Raw genomic sequence first — 25767 nt, forward strand, 5'->3', positions numbered from 1 at the left:
TGTCTGTTTTCCTACTGAGACGGAGGACAAATTCCTAAGCAAGATTTGGTAGCTGCTACCAGCCCTCTGGTTCCATAAATTATTTCTGATGAACTCTTTTGTAATGCAATATGTGAAGCAGCTTGGCCCTGGTTCTGAAAGCAATACAATATTTGTGGTTTTAAAACAAGGTGTCACAAGTCAGCAATTATTTTGAAAAAAACTTTTTTTGATTGATGTGAACTACCTACATTGATGCAAGTCAAAAAAGGAATGGTGAGGTTAGGTTTAAAACTTAATCTTACTGCAAAAGAATTGTTTAAAAGTTCATTACTCACCTTATTTAAATCTTTAGTGTTCCCCCGGAAGCTCTTGCCCAGATCCTTGATGGATTCAGTTCACATATCTTTTCCTACCATAAGCAGGTCTGGTTTTGTGTCCTGGCACAACCCAGACACCAGTTCAAAAGTCACTAAGCTCTCAAACCTTTCATCTGCCTGATAAATTTGCTTTGTTTAACTCCATATTTGTTAGGTACTCCACAACTTCTTCTTAAATGTTCACACCAATTTTCACTCCCCCTTAGACTGGTAGGGAAAGAAAACATAATGGACCCTGAGGTAGATTTCCTAACAATACAGTCAAAATATTTATTGCTCCTCTCTTCTCAGGCCCTCTACTTGAAAATTGAAAATGACAAATGTGGATCCCACTATATTTCCATTGGACGGCTCTGGTCTCAGCCAGTCATGGCATAGCAGAGACAACTAACTAGCCACCAAATTACTGGGTTGGCCAAAAAGTTTGTTCTGGTTTTTCCATAAGAGCTTATGGAAAAACCCAAACGAACTTTTTGGCCAACACAATACTGGTGCTCTCCCTTACATAGAATAGCACTATCCCTGGTAAGAAACAAAGCAGCCAGGGACTATACTTCCCAGCATCCCTTGCATCTAAGTGGGGCCATGTGACTAGTTCCTGTCAACGAAATGTGAGTGGAAATGATACGTGTCCCTTAGAGGCCAAGGTGGTTGGAAAGCAGTGTGTCTTCTCCATCCTCTTTCCCTATTCTGTCAGCTTAATGCAGAAAAACATGACAAAATTGGAAGATGAGGGAGCTACCAGATGGAAGGGGCCTAGTCCCTGAATTACCACTCAGAAGAGAGTTGTAATAAAGGATATCTGTTTTGGACTTCACAGGAGGGAGAAAAAAGTTCTATTGTATTTGAGACATTGTGCATCTTGCGGGGAGGGTGGGGTTGTTATAGAAGCCAGCATTACCTTCACTAATACACGTGGTCATCTACTTCCCTTTGGCCAGTGATTAGCTTAGGGGTCGGTGTAAGACCTAGTACTGGCCCATGAAAAGCAGAAATCTTCTGGGAGCTTCCGGGAAAGAGTTTCCCCCCTGATAGAAGGAGGGAGCAGTACAAAGGGCAGCCTGCCACTAACTTTTTCACAACTTTGACACAGTGGCCTTGAGGATGGGATGCTGGTGCCAGAGCAGCCTTCCTAAGAGTCAAGAAACTCAAAAAAGTGCTGCCCCAGAATCCTGATGTCATTTAGCTGTCTTTGGAGCTTGTTACATATTATGTGTGATTAATAAATAACCTTAATATTGAAGCTACTTTGCGTCGTGTGTAGTGGAATGATCAAAACTAGTACACTTATTCTCAATTTTAAAAAATTCACACAACAAAGATTTATTGTGGGGCTCCTCTGTGGCAGGTGCCATTCTAGGTGCTGAGGATCCAATGCAAAGACAAAAACCGGGATCCTTGAGACCGTCATCTCATGACAGAATGTGGGTCTGGCAGAAGGATATGTAGATCAGAGGCCATGGATTTGAATCCAAAACTTTTCTCAGTAACAACTGTGTTTATTCACTCACAAATATTTACTGAATACCTGTGTGAGGGAGTAGGAATATGGCAGCCCTGCTGTCAGGAGGCTTACAGTGAGGGAGATAGACATTACTCCAAGAATCACACAAATAAATGTGTCACCGCAAACTGTAATAATACGAAAATGTGTAACAGCAAACCTGGCCTCATCACCCATCACAATTGCAAATAAGAACTTGTTAAATTATTTGTCTACTGTCTCTCTTCCCTGCTAGACTATGGGCTCCAGGAAGGTGGGGACAATATCTGGTCTCGTTCTCTGCTCTATCCTCATCCTTAGCAAACTGCTTGGCACAGAGTAGGGAGTAGGTATTCACACATAAGTGCTTAATAAGTGAGCATTTATGACATGGGTTTCCTCCTGGATGAGGGGAAAAAAACTATCCTACCAACTGTCCATGTTCCCAGATGGAGGGTGCAGGTATTCTGCTGGAACTGAGCAACAGACAGACCAAATGCCCTCAGCAGAAGATGCCCAGGGATTTGCAAAGTCAGCAACAACTCCTGGTGAGGGAAGCTGGTTGAGCTCAATTGGGAAACCTGCAAATATAACTAGGAGATGTGTCGACTGGCAAGAGCCTCTAGGGGGTAAGTCTGTGTGATTTCCCAGGCAGGAACTTGGAAGTATGGTGGGCCAGGGCAAGCGCAGGCTCCAAAGGAAACCTTGGGTTTGGAGCCCAGCTGTGTACTTCCTGGCTGTACATGACGGGACTTCACCTGTCTTGGCCCTCATGGTAAAGTGAACATGGCAACAGCAGTGCTTATCTCAGAAAGCCCTTCTGAAGGCTAAGGGAGAGAATGCGTGGAGAGCTCTTAGCACACTGCCTACCTGGCTCGGGTCCGGTTCTCCAGGAACAGGCTCTGAGACCAGTTAGCACACAGGAAGGGCGTGGGGAGTGCTGGGGGAGGGGGGCAGGGGAGTGAAGGAAGCAGCAGCCAGAACTTGGGCTGCAATACGTTCTCAACAAAGGCCTCAGGTGAACCCACAGGGAGCTCTGAAGCTGGGACAACCCTTCTGAGTTGTCCTAACCTTGAGGCAAGGGTCTTCATATACCTGAGCAATCCAGTCAGGGTCCAGCCTATCCACAGGCTGCCCAAGTGAGGGGATTTAACCTTGGTGAGGCGGCCTCCTTCAGTCAAGGGCAATTCTTAGAAAGGAACTCCACCGACATACCTCAGCAAACTGTACCTCCAGCATCTGGAAGGAGACATCCGGAAGGACAAATATCTCAGTCCTAAAAGGGAGGGCCGTGCAGGTGGCACACCATGACATCCGTGACACTAGCATTTAATGTGAACCTTTAAAGCCATTAGAGCAGCTGCTTAAACTTTCCCAAAGCTTGCTGAGGACTTAAGGCATCCTCGCTGTCAAAGTACAACTTCCAAAAGGTTAAAAGCGTAATTGTGATGTAAATGTACAGTGAGCGTGTGGCAAAAATGTGTTGTGGAGGTTCAGAGCGAGCCTCCCCCAAGTGTGCCACATTCGCATGAGGATTATTTTCAGCTAAGGGTCACTTGAGACCCTGCGGATTCAAGGGAAACTACTGCCCTCCTTTGACTAACTAGAAGAATTTAAATTGTTGTTGTTTCTTCTTGACCAGAAAAGAGTTATTAGCAGAAATAAATTTTATCTAAGTGGCCCCATCTATATGGCAGGACAAACATCTAATTATTGATACCAAACATCTGCTCTTCTTCTTATCATTCTTTGGGTGACGCTCCTGTCCTGGGAAGCCCCCAGCCGCTATCCCATTCCTCAGCTCGGATGGCACAGGGACCTCAGTTTACCTTTCTGTCTCCGAACCGTTCATAAATGTGGGGTCTCTGACCCTCTCATGTATGTGGAGTTCCCATAGAGATGAAATTAAATTTGACTTTCTCCTGTTAGTCTCACGTCGATTTAATTCTTAGATCAGCCAGAAGAACCTGTTAAGGGTAGAGGTAAATTTTCTTCCTCCCCGACAGTGTTTAACTCATTAAGGAGCAGGATGACAAAGCTGGATCAAGGGAGGATACAGAACCGATTGTGACGCACACTTGGATGTAAGTATACACACAGCAACACACACATATATTTAGTGGAGCAAAGAATGCTGGAGAAGACTGCAAAGTCAGATACAAAATTGCTTGGTGCCCTACAGGGACAAACAGGAATAACCTTTGGAGGTAGCTTTTCTATAGGACAAAAGTCATCTGCAACTTTCTGTCTACAAGTGAATAACTCCGGAGACTGGGTTCTAGGTCATAGCACACAGGCAGTCATAGGAAGTCACATCCCCTGAGACTCAGTGGCCCCTTGGGCTGCTTTGTTGAGACCATGCTGTCACAGGGCTTTGTAAGGGCACACTGTTATCTTTCGGCCTTATTTCCATGTTCTGGATAATTTCTTACCATCGGTGAGCATTGAACACCTCATACCAGCCATCGGAGCTGTCACCATATAGGGGTGGCCCCTGAGAAGCCTTCAGAAGGCCAGTTCCACTGAGCAAATGGGAGTTGCTTCTTTCCTCCCAGTGATGCCAGCAAGATTCAGTTTGTTCTAAAACAACCATGAAGACCCACTGCAGGGGCTGCATTCAACCCCACAAGCTCTTCGAACATCTACTGTGCAGGACCTAGTGCCTTCCTAGCTATCACCTCTTTAGTGACAACTTTCTGACTGTCTCAAAGATAAGCCTGCACGCGCTACTAGGAAAATGCGATTGAAAGACAAGTACAACCAACAGAGAGCTGTGGGCTCTTGATTCAAAAAAGAAGTTTCTTTAAGCAAAAGTTTAATTCCTTCGGACTCTATTCCTTACATTTTGCATTCCTGAGATGGGGAAAGCTTGCCTTAATACTTTCTTGGAAGTCCAGAAGGCTGGCTGCTTTAGACCTTTCCCCTAGCACCAACCATCCCTCAGGGCCAACCGAAAGAATTAAACTTGGCATTTCCTAACTGCTGCACAGAAGCTTCTCACTTACTTACCACGGAGCTGAAGGCACTCACCACTCCATGTCTCTCATTGGCCTAAAAGGCCCACATTGGGCATCTGATAGAAAGCCCATGTTTGGCATCTGATCCAATATTTATGCACACAGAACGTGAAACAACACAAAACAGCCGGCGTGGATTGAGTTAGATAAACACCACCCTAATTTGGCCTGTTGGAAACTAGGGGGAAAGGGGGAGCAACTGGTTCAGGGGATACTATTTTCAAATCCCATGGTCTTGCTTCCAGGTACGATGGGAACTTGAACCAACAGTAAAGCCAAGCTCTGCTGCTGTGAGTAGATACATGGATAATAACCCTTGCAAAAGCGAGCTCAGATGAAAAGGTTCTAGAATTAGATAGTGGTGATGGTTGCATGGCTGTGAAGAAATCAAAGATAGAGTTGTATACTTTAAAAGGAAGGAATTTTTATGGTACGTGAATGATATCTCAATAGTTTTTTTTAATAAAAAGAATCAGAACTACAAGTCTCCATGGGGCTTCTGGCCCTTCTCCGCTATAAGCAGCTGCTCTAGCAAAACACCTCTGCTCTCAGGGGCAGGAGAGCCTGTCAGCTCCCCTGGGGGCACCAAAGCTGTGGCCCCGGGGTCAACCCCAGCTCTGCCAAGTTCCGGCTGTGTGTCCTTGGGAAAGTAACCCTCTCCTACCTACCTCACATCCTGGACAAGTCTTAGGACCACCTCGCATACAGCAGGAACTCAGGACGTGCCGACTGTTAAGGTTCATTCCTGCAGAAGCTTAAACCACGGCGAGTAGAGGCCACTGCTTCCCACCTCCTGAGATCACAGCATATCCCGGGGAGGGGGAGGCATCAGTTGGAGGTCTTTGGAGGCTGGTACCAAGCCTCATGTCTAAATTTCCCCGACTTAAACCTTGAACCATAACTGGCACCCACACCTTGGACCCCGCTCCTGACCTTATCATTTCCTCACTAACTTCTGGATCCTTATCCCCAGCCCACCAGAGATGCTGAACTCGGTTGACCCTCAGGAGACACTAAAGCACGTGCTCTCTCTCTCCAGGAACAAATGATCAACCCACCCTGGTCCCATCATGCACTAAATTCTCACCTCGCTTGGATATGTCGCTGATCTCTATTTCTATTCCAAATTCTATTTCTCTATCAGACTACACTGTTTTAGGGAGTTCCCTGGTGGCCTAGTGGTTAGGATTCCATGCCTTCACTGCCGTGGCCTGGGTTCAATCCCTGGTCGGGGAACTGAGATCCCGCAAGCTGTGTGGCAGGGCCAAAAAAAACCCAAAAAACAAAAAGACTATACTGTTTTAATTATGGAAGTTTTACCATATATTTGATGGTTTGTTGGGGGAAGCCTCCCTTTTAAAAAACTCACTTTATAAGTTTCTTAGCTTTGTGTTCATTTTCTTACATGAACTGTACAATTACATCTTTTTTTTTTGGCCACGCAGCACAGCTTGTGGGATCTTAGTTCCCTGACCAGGGATCAAACTTGGGCCCTCGGCAGTGAAAGCACCGATTCTAACCACTGGACTGCCAGGGAATTCCTGTACAGTTATATTTTCAAGTTGCAAAACAGAAATCCCATAGAGTGGAACTTCATTTAATTTACACAAATGTGAGGGTGGGTCACCTACTCATCTTCTTCGGGTGTGTAGGTTTTCCCATTCAGGGGACATGGCGTGTCTTTCCATTTACATCTATTCTTATGTCCCCTGGTCAAGTTTTAGACAAAGCTTGTTCTTTCTAGGAATTTTATGAGTTTTTTTAGGATCCATTTTCTGTTTACTTTTAATGTGTAAGAAAACTATCGATTTTTCTTCACTTAGTGGTTAGCTCCCCTGTGGAACTATTCTGAGTTTCCCAGTTGTTTCCCATGGATTCCCCACAAAAAGACTATCTGTAAAGGTTTCTCTTTTCTAATGTTCCTAAGAGCTCTCGCTCCATTTTCTTATATAATTGTGCTTTCTGAGTGATGCTAAAGAGTGGGGATGGAGGTCACTCAGTGTTGTGCCCCAATGTAATGGATATAACAACTCTAGAAACAAGCTAGTTCTTTACACTTGCTTTCCAAATGAAAAAAAATTACAAAAGCATTTGACTAATAGGAAACCTGTATATACTAAGAAAAATTTAGAATGTTCACAAAATAGAAATTGCTCTTAGGAGTGACTAGACATTCACTATGACACTCTGGCCAGAGCTCATGATGACAGAAGCTACTTATAATGCTGCTGTCAAAGGCCAGCACGTGGAAAAAATGAGGATGTCCACTCGTGTGCCCTCACCAGAGGCTTTGTCATCAGAGCTGGGGACAGCTGCGTTAACTAGGCCCTCGGCTTCGGAGGTGGCAGCCCAGCAGTTACCACAAGGATCTGACATCCCCATTCCAGTCCTGGCCCTCCTGGCTCCTGGTCTTGGCTGGTATTATCTCCCAGGCGGTAGACAAGCCATGATTTAGATACAGAAAAAAAGTTGGTGTGGGTTTCAGCTTACTGGAAAACAGGGGTCACCATTCCCATTATAATTCTGTTTAAATGCCAGATTGCTCTACGGAATGTTTTTGGAGATTACACTAAGGTTAACTGCATCTTAGCTAGCTAGCAGTCCCTCGCATCAGTGGTATGAAAGTACAGCAACTTTACTTACAAGTTCATCATGTCCTGGGACAGCTCATCACTGAAGCTTATTTCCACAGTTGGTTTCACTTGGAACTGGCAATAGAGGAATTTTAATGAGTTAGACAGGGAAAGGACACCCACACAGGATTTAAAATTTTTTTTCGAAATAGGTTTTCAAAAATCTGGTATCTGGTTTGGTTTCAGCACATTTTTTTCATCGAGCCTACAGAAGCAAACAAAGCACCAGCACGCCATCAGACTCTTCAATGAAAATGTATTTCACGGTAACACAAGGTACACATCGTGCAAATGAGGCATCACCAGGATCACAATGGTGCTGTGAGGTACAACGGATTGCAAGAAAACAGACATTTAGCAAAATAGGGCTTTAAGAAAGATGGCAAGGCGTTTTTTTGAAAGTCAGACCATGCTATCATTTTCTATGTGCTTGTCATAAAAGGGATTTTCCCCGATATTCATCAAGATCCACGGCACTGTATTATTGGAGGCATGTATTTTATTTAGTATATACACATACACAAACGTACACAGTTTCCATAACTAATACAGTCTTACACTGTAGCTGGTTTTAAGAGCACATGAACAAGATTACTATGGAGACTTTTTTGTATCTCCTGGTTGCAAACCTCAGTCAGAATTATGGATCTTTCCAAACTCTTTATTGTACAAGACAAAAAAAAAAAGGTTTCAAAGAAGAAAAGGTTATTTTAATCTGAAAGTCACATTTCACCACAAGAAATGAAGAAAACACATTATTATATGGCATAAAACGTGTAAAGTATACATTCTACCGTCATTTGTCCCCCGTCCAGATGTTTTTATGTTCAAGCCTGTTCAAGTGACATATTGGGTCCAGTTCAGGGGCCCCTGTCTCAGAGCACTATGCTTTTCATTTGTACCTGGTTTTATTAGAGTAAACAAACAAACAAAAGCCCCAAGAGCCAAGAGAAAAACAACAGCAACAACATGAAAAGCAACCACCTGGGCAGGAGGTGCACAATTCATTCAGTCCAGAAGCCACTTGAAGGTCTGGAGTGACTACAGCTTGGAGGATTTAAGGTACAACATGAAAAGGTCCTTGGAGATTCAGGTGCCCAAGTCTGGAGGAATACGCCTAAGAGAGCAGACGGACTTCCACACGGTTCACTGGCTCCCTTACTCAGCCAGACTCACTCCGCTAGCTGCCCAAGGAGCAATGGGGGGCAACACATTTTGCAGGTGGCTAAGTCTAATAATAAAACACGGCTTCTTGATAGTAACTTCCAACAAAGAAACCCCAGAGATGGGGGAAATGTTCCAGAATTTCTTCTCCTTCTAAACACAGACAGGGAGATATGCAGCCCAAGTTTTCAGTATATGTTTAAGTAGAGTCTGGGTAAATCTCTAGGATATTTACAAGAAAAGACATCTAAATGTTTATATGCTCCAAGTCTGGGGATAAGAATGGTTATAAGGTGACTTTCCAAGCCGAAATCACACAGGTTATTCAGAGGATCACTATGATAATAGAGTACAGGAAGTGCTTTATCAGCAGCTGAAGCTCATAAATAGAAATGTAACATGGAACTCTGCTAAAGCCCGACAAGGCCAACGTCTCAAGGGTCTACTGAGAGTGGCCAGCATTTGACATACTAAGTAGGAATACAGTTACATTTTGATTTAATAGTTTGGAATCCAGCGGTTAAGGACGACAGAAGCTTCTTCAGAGGGCCGGCAGCTCAGATTTGACTACCAGCAGCTTCATGGGTTCTCCAAACGCCACCTGTGGCAATTCAAAACCAAAATCAGGTGAAACCAATGGAGAGACAGTATTTTGCAAGTTGTAGCATCTATTCTCTCTCACGAAAATGATCACAGTGTGGGACTTTCTACCTTCTTGGTAATTGCTTTTTCCTTGGCTTATAGAGTCTCTCAACGGAAGTGCTGCAGCATTTTGTGTAGGACTATTCTTCTAGGGGGTCAAATTTTCTTTACGCGGGACTGTCCTGAAACCTGCAGGACGTTTAATGTCACAAATGCCGGTGCTGCCTCCAGCCACTGTGACAAACCACCCACAACACCTTTCCAAACACATTTCCAGCGGGGGCGTTGCCACCTCTGGCTGAGAAGAATTTGATAACTAGACTTATATGACAGATGAAAATATACAAACAGTATGAATACAATTATTTAGTCAAGATTTTTTTTGGACAGGGATTTTGCACTTCTTTTAGTTAGAAATGTAGGAAATAGATTTGAGAAGCCATGAACACTCTTCTAAGTTTTGTGGATTTTCTGGTCCTTAACTGATAGTGAGGTCAGTGAACCGAAGGGTGCAAGGTATGCTAACAACAAGAGAAATCTCTTACTAAATATTAATCCATGTAACTGTCAGGGAAAGAGAATACTCAGGTGAATTTTTTAAAGTGTCCAAGAAGGCAGCTGCTCTTCCAAACCAGGGATATGGTTTATTCTAAAAACTGCCTGTCATGCATTCCCTCTCATGTGTGAAAGGACCACAACTGCTTCCCCTAGAGCCAAGAGAAGCAAACTCCAAAATGCACTGTCTACAGCCAACAGCTGAGGTCAGGTAGAAATAAGTATACAAGACATTGTGACCTCGGCCGTGTGGCCTCCCCAACCTGTTTCCTCATTTGAGAAATAGAAAGGTTGGACTAAATCATATCAGTTATTGAAGTTCTATTATAGGAGTGGAATATCATAAAAAATAAGGTGACTGAGATAATGCTGAGAATAGAAAAATTTAAGTCTAAAATGGGAGGAGCAATTGGAACTAAGTTATGAAAGTATTTGATGACAGATTCTAATTATGTTTTTCATCATTCAAAAATAAGCCCCAAACTGAAGCAAATCCAATATGAGGTGAGTATAACTAAGTACACACAAATCCAGTGTTTATAACCCATAGATATATCTTACTCAAACAAGAAGCTTCTAGAAGCACTTCGGCAAGAAAATAAGGCCAAAGGCGGGGAACACTTCAGGGCACAAACTTCAGTTCTTCCCCCCCTTACTCCTTCAGGTATGATCCAAGAAGAGATGTTTGCTTTGAAAGAATCCAGAGGAAGTCAACAGAACAGCAAACCATTTAGCCCAACACTCACCAATGTATACAAGTGATTCTAGATAGGATGTGGGATGTCACTGAATAAAACTAGGGGGGAAGTTCATTTTATTAACACCACCTTGCACCACTATTACAGCATTCTCTCTTTGTCTGCAAAAAGTTGCTACTTGAGACAGATGGTTGGTCAAACTTTTAGCCAGTGCTTCTACATGCACCCCCTGCCCCGAACAGCAGGGGTGGGCACGCTGGGGTGGCGCAGAAGGCTCTCAGATGAGGATTCACTTGAAATCCATCTCAATTCTTGTACATACCATGAGTCCACATTTGTTTGCTTTTTGTAAAAATAAAACTGACTAGGAGGCTGAGTGACGTTTATCTTATCTTCACAAACCCCAGTTGGAGAGTTACAGATTTAGACTATCATCAAAAGACTGTACCTTTCATTAAAGAGATGTTGTATTTGTCAACAGAAGGTGTTCAGAGTATTTTCTTGGCCAGGACTGTTAAATCCTTCGATCAGGTTTTTGTTACAGTCATCCAGGCTGAGATTTTCACTGGATCTCTTGGGGAAAATGGGGGGGCCAGTGAAATCTAAGAGATCTTGAAGTGCTCGGGCATTACCAGTTCCATTTTGGTCCAGAGATACCCCAGGAATCATTTCACTCACTGGTGAAAATTCTGGGATAGAGATAAGCTCTTCTTTTGAAACAGGACTGGAGGGGAAGGGGGAGAGAGGGAGGGAGAGAGAGAGATGGAGAGATAGACAGACAAACTATTAATTCTATTTGTCATATTTTGTTATACTACTCTTCTTTTCTAGAGAAGATGGATTTAGAGCCAGAGCTTGTGTGTAACACATTATGAAAGATACAAGTTAGTTCAAGTCTGAGACACTGACAGAAGGGAAGCAGATTTGAGACAGGAGGGAAGGGGGCAGGGCACAACCTTTAAAAAAATGACATAGCCCTTGAGGATACAAAAACTGGTTAGAACCGATTAGACCCAAGATGGTGGAAGATTCGACTTCCCTTAGACCCTGAGCCTCATTATACCCTCATTATAATGCATTAGCATATGCTAAAGTACACCGCACAGGCGCCATGAGAGTTCCGAGGCTGACCATAAAAGGTCAAAAAGTAGGCGGTGGCCCAATACCTGGAAATCCCCGCCCCCTCTCCAAAAGAGTTGGAATAATCCTCACACTTGTTAGCGTATGAAATTACCCAGCCCATAAAAACCAACCCCGCCATATTTCAGGGTCACTCTCGCCTTTTGAGACTGACTGTATTCTGTCTATGGAACGCGCATCTCCCAGGGCCTGTCACCTTCTGAGATGGCCTACACTCTGTCTCTGGAGTGTGTATCTCCCTAAATAAACTGGCTTTCCCACTTAGTTCTTGGGGCAGAGCCCCCTTGTCTGCCCACTTGTATCCCTCACAAGCGTTCTATATTAATAAATCTACTTCTTGCCTATCACTTTGCCTCTCGCTGAATTTCTTCTGCGCTGAGACATAAAGAACCTGAGCTTCATTAAGTCCTGAGACCAGGTGTGCGATTTCAATTAAAAGACGGTGGGTTTGAGTCCCAGCCCATGGGTTCAAGTCCCATCTGAGGTGTGTGGTTTCAGATTGAGCAGGGCTGCGAAGGCCAAGCTCACACTGCCCATGGGAAGAAAGTAAAAACCCGCAGGCACCAGCGCACTACTACAGAGAAGCCAAGCACTTCTGAAACCCTTAAAATGGGAAATGCAAACAGAGCCAATGCCAGAAGCTGAAAGTGAGCTGAAGGTGGGGGGGGGGTCTAATCACCACGGGGTGCCTTGGTGCAGCCTCTCTCTAGCAGCACCGCCTCTGGGGAGCAGCTTTCCCTCCCCAGACCTCACTTTCCTCCGCTGCAAAATGCAATCAACAAGCGTTTCTCCCCCCAGGCGACCACGCGGGGAAGACTTTGCGGGAGCCACCTGGAGGACATGCTCAGCTGAGGCCAGGAACGTCGTTAGCAAGGACCCCCGCCACCCACCCGGCCACCTGCAGAGCCGATCTCTCCCAGGGCGCCCTCGCCAAAGTGAGGCTTCCACTCCCCCGTCCCCCCCACCCCACCCCCGCGGGCCTCGTCTCTCTCTCTCTCTCCTCTCCCTAGAGGTGGAAGGAGGAGTTTCTCGTAGTGTGTCAACCAGAGGCCTAGCTCAGATGAGTGGTGGGCTGGGATCTGAGGTCCCCTCACCAGGAGTCTCTCTGAACAGCCAGAGTAGGGCTGCTGTCAGGTTTGTCTGGTTTTTTTTTCTTCCTCCATAAGAGCTTAGAGAAGAATCTAGAAAAACTGGTTGAACTGCAGAAGCTCAGATGATCTGTCTCCCTCACACTGAGCCTAGTTAAGGGGCAGCAGCTGACCTGACGCCACTTCTGGTGGCCGGAGCCTGGGCAAACTGCTTCATTAGTGGGAACACCCGCCCCATCTCCGCCTTGCCCACCTCCATTCCCAGGGTTTGAACAGCTGGTCAGAGCAGGCGGAGGACAGGATGGCGCCACGAGCTTGGGCGCTGCCCCCAGGAGTCACCCTTCTCCAATACAGAGGTGGCCACACCAAGAACGCAGTGCACACACAAAGCTCCTTCACTTCCTTGAACCATGGCCAGTGCCAGGTCTCGTCCCGCTCCCCCACCCACCCAGAGGCAGAAAGAATAAGCACAACTGCCTCAACATGGCGGCGGGAGGTATTGTGTTATCCTTTAAGACGCCCCAGCAGTTCCCTGTCCCCCTGGGGGCAGAGTGGCACCACTTACAGGAAGTCTGCCACAACAGTGGCAGGTGGTGGCAAGGCCTGAGGAGGCCCTACTCTCAGGCTGTGCAGGACTCGCTCTCCTGGTGACGGAGCAGCTGGACCCTGGGTTTTCCCATATCTGGCTCAAGGCCAGGGTGCACGAGCTGGGATATTTACAGTCAGTGTGCCCTGGGAAAGGCTCTGCTCCCCACCTGCCTCCCCCCAGACTGAGGCTGAGTATTCACAGGCAAGGAGAGAAGTGTAAGCTCCGGCAGGCTGGAGCTCTGGCAGAGCTTGTGCAAAATACTGGCATTCCCTCCTGTCACAGAGAGGACCCCCAGCCCGACTGCCCTGCACTGCACTGTTCCAGCGCCTCTGCCCCCACCCCGGGCTAACTGAGCTCTCCTTTGGTCCAGGATTAATTTGCCAGGCAATGTTATCCACAAACATATACCAGTTAAAAATTCCTTAAGTTGTTAGGATCTGAAAGCAAATTAGTTCCTTTATCAAGTTTCCAATGACAAGTTTACTTAAACATGAGACACTGGACACAGTGAGTGGGCCCTTTTGGTGCCCCACCCAGATCCCCTTTACCTGTGGTTGCACCCACCCCCCAGCTGCTATGGGCTCACAGCTGCTGCCCTTCCTCTGGACAATTGCCTTTGGCTGATGGGAGCATCCCCACCCTGGGTGCTCCACAGTCGATGGCTGACAAACACAGTGCCATGAAGGCCACCTCCCTTACTGCAGTCAGACCCCTCTCTGGTGGAAATCCATCCTCCAGAGCTCCACTGGGACCAGCTGAGACCAGATCCTTGCTTAGTGACTCCCCCTGCCCAATCCTGCTTCCCTCCCTCCCCTTTCTCCTGAGAGCTCTCTTCTGATAAATCCCATGCCCTAGAATCCCTGTCCCAGGCTCTGTTTCTAGGGAACTCAACCCAAAACATGGATATTAATTATACCACTGTTAGCTTTCCTGAATGGCAACCGTGCCTACTATAGGTGTGTACAAAGATTTGGGTGTGGAAAAGATGAAGAAATCAACTAAGAGGTGGTGGAGGTATCTGGGGAAGACATGAGGCTCAAATGCAAAAGCAATGGACTTACCTCACATCCATAGACTGAACTTCTTCGGTTGAATCATCCAGACTGTTTGATTTCCCATCAAGGGTGTCCAGATGAACAAGTCCCCCACCTGGTTTAAGTCCATTAGCAAAAACATCCTGGGGGAAAGTCTCTGGGGCAGCACGTTCCACACCATTAACTTCCTGGCAGGTGTTCAAGCCATTGATTTCTGATGGAGAACACAAAGTCATTCTGTCAATCATAAAATATCCCAAACAATGAAATAACAGGGGAAATATCTATAGAGGCAATGAATCCTCTACTTTACCAACAATGCAATATCTTTTGTAAAAAGAACCCCATGTAGTCACCTTCCCAGCGGGAAGAGATGACAAATGACATCATCAGTGTCTGTGCAGGGCTCATGACCCACCGGGGTCATATGCTGTCATATGCTGTACAGGTCCCCAGGCTCTTGAGCCACAAGGCTAAAGAGAAATGTGAAGAGTGACTCTGAGATGGGTATGCGTTTTCTGACTTTGGCTGCCATGAAATAGTCCAGCCTGAGGAGCTTTAAGTATACATGATGGAAAAGAGCTGGACTATCCAGAACTCTGGAAGGCAGAAGAAACTGCCGTAGAACAGCAGAGTCAGTTCTTCATAGAACCTGACCAGCAATTAAGCTTCCCGGAAAGCAGGCCGGCCAGCAGATGGCCTGGCTCTGGCACTGGGATTATTAGAGCAACTGAGGAACCCGCCGGTTTCCAAGTGGACCTGACAGACCTGTGCTGGAGATGGAAACTCCACAAGGGAGGGGAAAGTGCACAGGCCCCTTCCAGTAATAAAGCTCTTAGGACCCGTGGGTGCTAGCCCCACAGGAAGCGCCATGAGCCCTCACCTCCTGAAAGGAAGAACCTAAGAACCAGACCTCACGCTCACCTATTTTGTTGGGGACAACTGGTTTTGTCTTATTTTCCACACACACAGCAGGCTGAAGCTCCACTTTCGGGTCTTCTTTCTGAAAACAAATAGAGGGAAGGTTGGCTTTATGTAGAAAGATAAGTGCTTTTGAAAAGTATCAGAGGATATTTGGAACCATGCTGGGCCAAGTGTCTGTTCCACGGTAATTCTTTGAATTTTCTGAGGTTATTACAAATCAGCTGTGTTTCCCTTATTAATATGCCACCATTCTCTTTTTTTATCTGTGGACTATAATGCTTCTCCCTGCATCCCTACCACCACTTCCCTGAGGACATTTTTTGTTATCACCCCGTCTCTGAAATTCCTCTCTTAGACTCCTCTTTCCTTTCAGGGACCTACAGCCTCCTTAATCTAGCCAGGAACAAAGCAAGGAAGAGCCCATTTTTTTCTGGTTAATCCTCTCTGAGACCTACAATGTCACAGAATATATCCCACCATTCTGTTCTTCTCAGTACATGAATTATGAAAATGGTACTCTGAATGCCTACCTTCACTTCCAGAGACACATCACTCTTCCTTGTTCTCTTCATAATTTCATCTATTCTCTGGGAACCAAAAAGAACCAGGTAAGAGAACTACAAGACCAAAAACATATACAAGTAAGCCAGGTCTATATGCAATTTCACATTCCTCACAAAACTTGTAAAAAAGAAACATCAGCAGAGGATAATGTGTATCGAAAGGTTTTCCATTGATTTTGCAGACATACACCTCTGCCATACGAACAAGGCCAAATGCTTAAGGAGTGAACTAGTAAGTATCTAGAATCAACAATTTATATCCCATCTTTCTCCTTCCTCTCCTTAAGTTACCTAGAAATCAACAAATCACTACCTGTCATTCAAGAGGACCACCCTAAAGAAAGCCAAGCTGAGGTGCAGAAGGGGAGGCCACAGATTGGACACCATGAGAATGGACCTTTATAATCAGCCTCCTTAAACCCTTTACCCGTCATTAAACGGCCTAAACACCCCAATTAAAAGACAAAAACTGTCAAACTGGATTAAAATAACAAATCCTGACTATATGCTGTTTATAAGAGGCACATTTATAAGGACACACATAGGTTCAAAGTGAAAAAATTTATCATGCAGGTGCTAATCATAAAAGGGCTGACAAAGTAGACTTTAAGAAATATTACTAGAGATAAAGAAGGACGTTTCATAATGGTAAAAGGGTCAATTCAATGGGAAAATTTAATAATTTGAAATATAAATCCACCTAACAGTAGAGCTTCAAATTATGTATATAAAAACAAAAATGTATAGAACTGGAAGGAGTAATGGAGAAATCCATAATCACAGATGGAGCTTTCAATACCCCTCTCTCAGTAAATGAAAGAACAAGATGACAGAAAACTAATAAAGATACAACAGTATGATCAACGGAATCAACCTAAATAACAATTCTAAGAGCACCGTACCCAACAACTGCAGAACATAACTGGACTCACTTCCTGTCCCTGCCTCACCCTAAATACTCCTGGTCCCTTAGCCCTTACCTTCTTCCTCTCCAGTCGCTCCTGTTCAATCTGTAGCATGATCTGCTCTCTTTCTAGACGCATCTGTTTAGCTGCCTCCTGGGCCTTTGCTTCTGCTGCTTCCTTCTGGTAGAAACATGTAAAAGAAGGGATAGGCTTTACTAAGCTAAAGAAAACGCTCGTTCATTCCCTGGGGGTTGCACCTATTCCTCCACCTCATCATCTACCCCAAAGTGGGTGCTGCTCCAATATTCAATGTGAATTTACACAGCCTGCTCTATGACACGGCAGACAGGTTGGGTCTCACTCATATGACCTCAGTCCACCATGCAAATCACCTGCAGACAGTCTGCATACAAGGTCAAGGTCTTTTTGTGTCTGAGGGTAGTCTCTGGCCATGAGTATGCATGTGGCTAGAAATTTCAGGAAGTTAATTTCCCCTCAGTAACCTTCAACCATAAGGGGCAGGACTTGGAAGACAAATAACCTAGTTTCCTCACCACTCAGGGGGATAATTCTAAGACATGGTCCACAGTCTCTCAGAGAGTTCCATAGGGAGCAAGTTCCAGCTGCCCACAGTAACCCACTCACCAATGTGCTTTCCTCTCACTCCCCTACCAGCTTCCTGCGATCATCTCCCAAATAAACTACTGGCACCCAAGTTCTCAGCCAGGGTCTGCCTTCGGGGGAACCCAAACGGACATACAGCAAATATTACCAACTTCACTTCTGTTGCCCAAAGTAACTCATATTTATTAACTAGCCCAGCTAAAGAAAAACTTCAAGTAAACATTATGAGTCATCCAAATTTAACTAATTTTACCTAATACTAACTAAGGCCCTTAAGGAAGTCTATATAAAGACCTGCACAGTACCTGCTTTTCAATCATGGCCTTTTCCTGCTTTTCTTTTTCTTGTTTTTCCTTTTCTTGCTCTTCTTTCAACAGCAGCTCCTCCTTGGCCCTCCGCTTGGCCTCCTCTGCCGCCTTCCTTTTCTCTTCTTCCTCCTGCCGCTTCTTTTCCTCTTCCTGCTTACGGGCTGCTTCTTCTAGGCGAGGTCTTTCCTCCTCTGCCTTTCTTTGCAATTCCTCTCTCTCCAGCCTTTTGAGAACATAACTGATGTTAGAAGACAACGACGAAGTGCCGAAAAGGTAAACTACCAAGAGCTGTGTGCCAACAGCAGAGCATAGCATGTGACACTGTCACAGACACATGCATGTGAGTTAGCACCCACTTAAGAAAACGACTCATCCTTCCCAGAAAGCCGCTTCAGTCCATACGATTACCAACAAAATATTAACCAGGGTGGACTTTAAATTCTGTGATACCCATAGTAATAATGTATTGATTTGTGAACAGACTGTAATGAAGACACAGATGTTCCCTAGCCAATTTACAAATGACCACAGCCCCATCATTCTTATTTAATGAGAATTCCTTAAAAGCTGAGTAGGATAAATATTTAAAACCAACTTAAACGCACTACCAAATGTAAAATGGATAGTTAGTGGGAAGCAGCCGCATAGCACAGGGAGATCAGCTCGGTGCTTTGTGTCCACCTAGAGGGGTGGGATAGGGAGGGTGGGAGGGAGACGCAAGAGGGAGGGGATATGGGGATATATGTATACGTATGGCTGATTCACTTTGTTATACAGCAGAAACTAACACACCGTTGTAAAGCAATTATACTCCAATAAAGATGTTAAAAAAAAAAACCAACTTAAGCTAGAAAAACAAAACAAAACAAAAACCTCAAAGTGTCTCAGTGGTCACATCTGTGCCAGTCAGCAATTTGAGAGCAGTGACTAGGAGCTCAAAAAGTTCACTTTGGTTTTAATTAGTACGTGACTTCTGAAGCAGCAAATGGAAGAAAATGCTCAACAGAAACTTGACATTTGGGCTTCCCTTGTGGTGCAGTGGTTGAGAGCCTGCCTGCCAATGCAGGGGACACGGGTTCGAGCCCTGGTCTGGGAAGATCCCACATGCCGCGGAGCGACTAGGCCCGTGAGCCACAATTACTGAGCCTGCGCGTCTGGAGCCTGTGCTCCGCAACAAGAGAGGCCGCGATAGTGAGAGGCCCGCGCACCGCAATGAAGAGTGGCCCCCGCTTGCCGCAACTAGAGAAAGCCCTCGCACAGAAACGAAGACCCAACACAGCCAAAAATAAATAAATAATTAAAAAAAAAAAAAAGAAACTTGACATTTAAGGAATTAAAGCATCTATTTTCCATTTATTTTGGCATTCTTTAAAAAAAATTTTTTAGCTTTTATTCTTTGCTAAATGAAAATTAAATGGCATTTAGACATTTTTCATCCACAGATGAATGGTCAGCGATGTAACGATAAAGAGCTTAAGCAGTGAGGGAAAACTCTGTAAAGTCTAAGTGCTTGTTTTTACATTTCTAACGTTCTTCCTGCTCACGTGTGTCACTTTCCTCTTCTATGAAAAAATGTGGATAGCTATACTCATTTTGCAGTGAGTTACTGACTGGCAATGTGCCACACGGGCAAGACCAAGACTGCATTCTGATTGCGCCACTTGCTGTGTGACCCTTCCTTGGAAAGTCACTCAACATTTCTGACGCCCATTTTAAAAAAATGGGAATAGCTATATTACTGGCTCCTCGACATCACTGTGGGAATTAAATGAGATAATGCATGGGAAGCACTTAGCACAATGCCTGGTCCTGGGCAGATTCTCAAATGCTAGTTTGTTTTACACTTTAAAATGAACGCTCTCTTCAATTCCCAGTGTCCTTTTAAGCGCATCTATAAATCTGTATGTTTTTCAGAAATTACCTTTATTTGGAAGCATGTATCACTGACTTACTGGGGCGCTGGTATATTGTTATAAATGATCAAGACTTAAAAACAACATCCTTCCACCCTAACGGTTGGCTTCAGGAATCATGGAGGCAATTAGCCTATGCGCCACCAAAGAAATATTTTAAAAGGTAAAAAAATACACAAAGACATTAGCCTAAAACTACAATGGGACATGACAAGTATTCTATGTTCGCAGAGGGTGCAGTGCCTAAAAGCTGGAACAACTGAAATTACTAACAAATATTCTGGAGAACTTTGGAGAACAGCATTATGGGGTCTAGTCAGAAAGAAACTCACCAGTTCTTAGATTCCTCAATGAAAGACTAGGATGCCCAACACAGGATTATAAAAACCGGATGTGTCAATAACAGAACTTCTCCCAAGGTTAATCAGAGCACTGTTTTTAGTATTTCTCTCTCTTTTAAGGAGCCAGTTGTGACTGTCTCAGAGAAGTTAATACACAAAGGAGACGTATATAAATTGACCCACAAGCTACTTCATCCTTAGGATCTGAAAAGCCACTTGGTTTCTTCCGTTTTACCATGAGGACTTCAGAGGTGCCCGATGCATAGCCATGCAGTAACGCATCCTCTCAGCCGCTAGGTCTCCATAATCCCCGTCATCACCCACAGCATGAATTCCTCCCCACAGGCCCATAAGCCCCTACAGACAAAATTCCCTCCATTTAACCACACTCTGCTTCCCCCAAAGTAGCTAAGAACTGGCTTTCCCTGTGTGAAACCAAGTCTCTCAAAATCCTCTCCAGGAATAAACATTCTTTCTCTCCCTGCTTAACGAACCGGAGAGGACACGGCTGTGTCATCTCCCCAGTGCCCCTCTGCTGCAGGCAGCCCAACCCCACTGCCCTTGCCGTCATACCGGCTCCCTCCGGAGCTCACCAGACCCATGTGTACTCCTGTCACCCACCCCAAACCTACCCCCCTTCCTCACCAGGTAGAAAGTACCAGAAAACTGTGCACTGTAGTCATCATTCAGTGGCTGCATCCCTCATCCCCGTTCCTGGCCACCGGTGAGGGTCTTCTGTGTAACGACCCCCATCTCTCAACCTCCAGACCCCGGCCCCCTCTCGTCCCACCCTCTCACATTTGCACCATGTCCCTGACACATGTTCAGTCTCGGCTCGTTCAATCTCTGGATGAGTATGTGGGTTTCACTTTCTCCCTTCCTTACGTGCTTAAAAGTTTTCATTTAAAAAAGCTTAACCTTCAATGTCCTAACCTTCCCCTTCTTTGACCTGCCCTCACCCGTCCCTCGCCGCCTTCTCTCCTGACCGGCCCCGGGCAGCTCTGTGCCGTCCCTGCATCCGCTCTCTCTTCTCTCAGGGCGCCCAGGCTGCCCAGCCACTCCTGAGCATCTGTGGGATGGCATGGGGGCCACTCTGGGCCCTCCTGGGTTGTCAACACTGGTTGGAGTAAGGCCCAGACAAGGCCGACTGGTCATCTTTCCCTGGGCCTCAGCCGCCACGCCAGCCATCCATCCTCATCTCCCAGACCCCCAGGGGAACAGTCCAAACCTCCACTTCTCCACCGTCTTCCACATCCTCCTTAGTCGACGGCATCATCAACCACTTTACAGAGAAGACCGGGGCCACCTGATCTGCGCTTCCTAAACTTCACTCCTCTACAGCATTCCTGCTCAGAAAATGTCCCCTTTTTCTGCTTAGATGCAAAGGATTATAAATGCCACCAACCACACTATTAATTCCACACCCTCCCGCACCCAAGTTCCTTCCACCGTTCCCCTCTCTTCCTTCCATTGCTTTGCCCTTCTACACGGACCTTCCCACGGCCTGCAAAACACTCAGGCCTCAGGCATCCCAAACAACTCTCCTCAGTCCCCTCTCCCCTGCATTCTGCTGAGATTCAGGGCCTCCGCCCTCTCACCTCGGCCAAGCTGCTTATGTCTCCACCCCTCTCCATGATTTCCCCCCAAACCTCCATTCATGTCCTAAACCCCAAGACCAATGGGCTTTCCCCAGCCTCGACACGTCTCGCAGGTGCAGGCGGCATTCGACTTCCCTCCTGTGAGGGCCTGGCTCTCCCTTCCTGACTCGGCCGCCACCCCCCGTGCCGGATGGGCCCTGCCTGCCCAGCTCTTACCCCGACAGCCCACCACCCGGAGGCCCAACCGACGAGCTGCCAGGGCTGAGCGGTGCCAGGACCCCTGCCGGCAGGGCCGGGCCACCTCTGGCACGGACACCGAGCTGCAGCCTGGCTATGCGACCCTGCTGATGGAGGGTGCCTAACTCAACTACCTTTCCACTTGTGCCCACAGCAGCTATCTTAACTTCTTAACGTGACTCATTTCGGAATCCCAGTAAGATCTCTTTGCTTCTAGTTTCTGCCAGTGCCTTCCCCGGGGCGGACCCAGGGTCTAGGGTTTCTTGCTCCAACTCCAAGAATCCTGATTTTTATCTTGGGCCATCCACGAGCCCAGGTGCCGTGCCCTGTTCTGCATGCTTCCAGGAGAGCCCCAGGGTCACTGCTAGCGGGACTGGACCAGCATTTGCCCTTTCTCCGGGCCCAGCTGTCTGGACACCTTGTCGGCCCTTCTGCTCTGAGCAGTCTCGTCCCTGACTCGGATGGCATTTTCCTCACCAGTTTGTGACAGTGATTGGCTTTCCACGGTTTGGCTCAAGTATCTTTATTTTCTCTATATTCTCTCATCTGGCAACTACACTTGTGTGGCTTCAACTACTGACTCTTAAGCACAAAACAGGCGTGAGGATGATCTTATTCCAAGAGGTGTCCGCTGTGTTCCAGGCCCTGGTTGTGTGGTACTGTACTTTCTCACCTCCCACGTGGTGCTAGCAAAGCTTCATATTCTGGCAAGAGAGGGGAAAACTGATTTTGGGTCGAGTGTATTGCTCTCATTTTTACCTAGGCCCCAGGCTTCAATTCCATTTCTAATCACCTGGATATCTTGCAGGCACCTTAAAACTTAGTTTATCTACAATCACATGGCTTGTTTTTACCCTCTAAAATCAATTCCTTCTGTCCTTCCTTTATCTGTCATTGGGTGTACCATTCTCCTAAGTGCTTAGAATCAAACCTTGGCGTCGACTTTGAATGGGCCCATTTCTGTTGAACCCGCCTTCTCTCCTCTAGCTCCAGCTCCACCACACTGCACTGCCTTCTCTTAACCCGCAATTGCAATGGCTTCTCAGTTGGGCCTCTTCCTCCTTCTCTACCTTTCCTGTATGTTTACTGAGCGCCAGCACCAGTGATCCAAAGACTGTATCCTGGCCTTTTAAGGTGCTTAGTTGGGGGAAGTAGGCCTGTGAACAAATGAGGAGGCTCTGTGATCAGCCGACCAGCCGGGCTGGGTGGGTGAAGAGTGGGAGAGGTCTGTTCTCTCCCAAGGGCAGGGCTGGAAAGGCTTGCAGACAGGGAGCAAGGCTTGACCCAAGTCAGAGAATGGAAAATGTGTCTGGTGACAAGGAGCTCGAGGCCACGGGAGGCAGCGTGAAAGCAGATGAGGAGGTGTGGAGCTGCAGGGGACGGGGGTGCTCAGGCCATGGCAGGCCTCCTGTGGGCAGGGGAGTCACAGGCTTGTTAAAGGACAGGAGCAGGACAAGGACACTTATTTGAGAACAGGCACTGGGGACACAGTATGGACAGTGGATGAGCTCCGGGAGACCTAGAGCAGGGAGCTCAGTGCGGATGCCACGGACACAGTCCAGGTGAGAGACCACAGGGGCCAGAGCTCAGGAGGGGAGGAGGGGCTGGAGGGGAAGGGAGACGAGAGAGATGCTAGAGGCGGCCGAAACAGACCTGACAGGGGACGGGATACTGAGGAGGAAGGAGAGGGGAAAGTTGAGAGCTGGCTCGGACACTTCTGATCTGGGTGCCTGTAGACATGGAGGACAGAGCTTGTGAAAGGAAAAGGAAGTCTGCGAGAAAGACACTAAGGTGTGCTTTGGAAATGCTCAATTTCAGATGCGTGTGGGACACACTTAAAGGAAAGCATAAAGCAGCTGGAAGTACTGCCTGCAGGTTCTAGACCAGTGCTAGCCAACAGACCTTGCTGTGATGAGGGAAACGTTCTAGAGATTTGTGCAGTCCGATATGGTAGCCACTAGCCATGTAGCTACTGAGCATTTGAAATGTGGCCATACGGCTGGGGAACTGAATTGGACTTGACCTTAGTGTATTTCCATTTTGGTGGCCGCCTGGGACTAGAGGCGGTGGTACTGGACAGCACAGGCTCAGGAGGCATCAGTACACATGTGTGATTTAATGCCTCCCTTGTACCAGGAAGTATTGAAGGTTTACAGAGCAAGATGAAATTGGCTTCAGAAATAGATGGTAAAACGAGGCAAAGAAAAGATGAGGGTAGAAAGGGAGCACAGTTGGGGCAGCACCCCAAATGCTGAGCATGAGGACGCTGTGTGAAATGCGAGCCCCAAACTTTGAAGCCAGAGGAAGCTGGCAGCGCGATGGGGGCACGGGCAGGGCAGGAGGGCGCAGTGCTGCTCGGGAAGGGCTTGTCAGGTGAAGCTGGCCAAGGACTGAGGGCTGGGCACCCAGGTGATGCGTGAGGGGCTGAGCGGGAGACAGAGGAGACTGAGAAGGAGAGGCCAGAGAAGCAAGGGCAAGCGCGACACAGTTAAAGCCAACCAAGAAATGGATTAGGAGTCTGGCAATTAGGAGGAATGCAGAGTGTGAGGTCTGCAGACTGAGTGTGAGTAGAGGAAATAGAGACAGGCAGTACAGTCAATTCTTTGAGGAGCTGCGCTGTGAAGGAAACGGGACAGGCTGCTGGCTGGAAGGCAGAGAGCTGCACCTTCCCTAGCACAAGCTACAGGCACGCGACTCACCTGCTCAGGGCCTGCACATCCCAAGCCCTGTCACTGAGGTCCTGCGACTCACCTTCCTCTCCTGGGACCTCCCTTCACACATCCTGCGGCCCACCCAACCCAGCCCAAGCACACCACTCAATAAAAAGACCTGCTGCTGTTGACCAAAAGGTTGGAGGTGGGAAAATCATCAGAGAAGTCCAGAGTTCGAAGAAGGAACCAGCCAGACCTCCCCGCTACCCCTTCAAATAAATAAATCAGCAGAAGTGTAATGACAGACCACAAAAGACTTGCCAAGGTCACTTAAGGATGAAGAATATTCTATCACTGATTAAACTCAGCGCCATGGCTGAGTGAAGCACGGCAACATGGCTGGCTTCCTGTCACGTTAAATCCTCTCAACAGTACTGGACTGTACTCTGTGATTATCCTAAGAGCTTCCTTTATCAATTTAATGATAAAATCTACCTTGCCCTTCAACATGCATTTCTCTCTGAATACTAAGACCGGAATAGGCAGAACTGTCTGTATTTTGACCAAGTGCCCCAGGGGCCAATGCAGTGGTTCTCAAACCCTGGTGAGCTACTGAAGTGGGACACGGCCTGGGCCTGTGTATTTTCACCGCAACCCCTGACTGACTCTGACACCCTCCGAAGTTTAGGGACCACTGCCAAGACATCTTCTTTCGTGCTCCAGGATGGGAATCCCCGTACCTCGCGTCTCAAGGACTATGAGGTCGGCTTCGGCCCCAGCTAGGAGCCTCTGCTCAACCCTCCTTTCTCTTACCTGGGGGTGAGAGTTAGAATAATTTGGGGGAAAAAACATGATTCAGGAAGCAGAATCAAGACGTCTACATCCAGAACCTCCTGTCTTTTCAGGGAGAACCTCATTCTATAAACAAAACTCAAACTCCTTTGATAGCTCTACGAGGCCTGGCTGGTCCTAGAGTCCATGCTGAGAACAGGGGCTGTCGGTAACCCTGAGATCCAGGAGCTGGGAGCTTCCACGTGATCTGAAAAGGTCTGAGCACCCCCATACCTATCTTGCTCTTCCTTCTCCAGACGTTCTTGCTCCTCCTGTTCCTTCTGCAGCCGGGCCTGTCGTCTCTTTTCGGCCAGCATCTTTGCGGCCTCTCCTGCATCAGTGGTGCCCGCTGTGGGCTTCCACGAGGCTGCGTTGGAGGAAAAGATCAAGGGAAATGAAACAGTGACTGCACTCACACGGCAGCTACCACTTGGAATTGAAAAATCCAACCCAATGGGTGATGGGAAATG

At 46.8% G+C, this 25767-nt stretch overlaps 1 protein-coding gene across 17 annotated transcripts in view; it reads right to left on the reverse strand.

The window, feature by feature from the left end:
* Positions 1–7731: 7731 nt before the first annotated feature.
* The window catches only part of MAP7D2 (MAP7 domain containing 2), a 116921-nt gene continuing 98885 nt past the window's right edge, over positions 7732–25767 (reverse strand). For 14 of the 17 annotated variants that reach the window (XM_057538720.1, XM_057538723.1, XM_057538722.1 and 11 more), the window contains 8 exons: positions 25532–25664; positions 17724–17949; positions 16870–16974; positions 15857–15913; positions 15327–15405; positions 14430–14616; positions 11000–11275; positions 7732–9257 (listed from right to left, as the gene is read on the reverse strand). In XM_057538720.1, the coding sequence (XP_057394703.1) occupies positions 11026–11275; positions 14430–14616; positions 15327–15405; positions 15857–15913; positions 16870–16974; positions 17724–17949; positions 25532–25664 (1037 nt within the window). In that variant the 3' untranslated portion in view covers positions 7732–9257; positions 11000–11025. The remainder of the gene's footprint in view (positions 9258–10999; positions 11276–14429; positions 14617–15326; positions 15406–15856; positions 15914–16869; positions 16975–17723; positions 17950–25531; positions 25665–25767) is intronic. The other 3 variants (XM_057538721.1, XM_057538737.1, XM_057538733.1) reach the window with 3 other exon arrangements.

The sequence above is a fragment of the Balaenoptera acutorostrata genome, chromosome X, assembly GCF_949987535.1.
Source record: "Balaenoptera acutorostrata chromosome X, mBalAcu1.1, whole genome shotgun sequence".
NCBI classification, from domain to species: Eukaryota; Metazoa; Chordata; class Mammalia; order Artiodactyla; family Balaenopteridae; genus Balaenoptera; species Balaenoptera acutorostrata.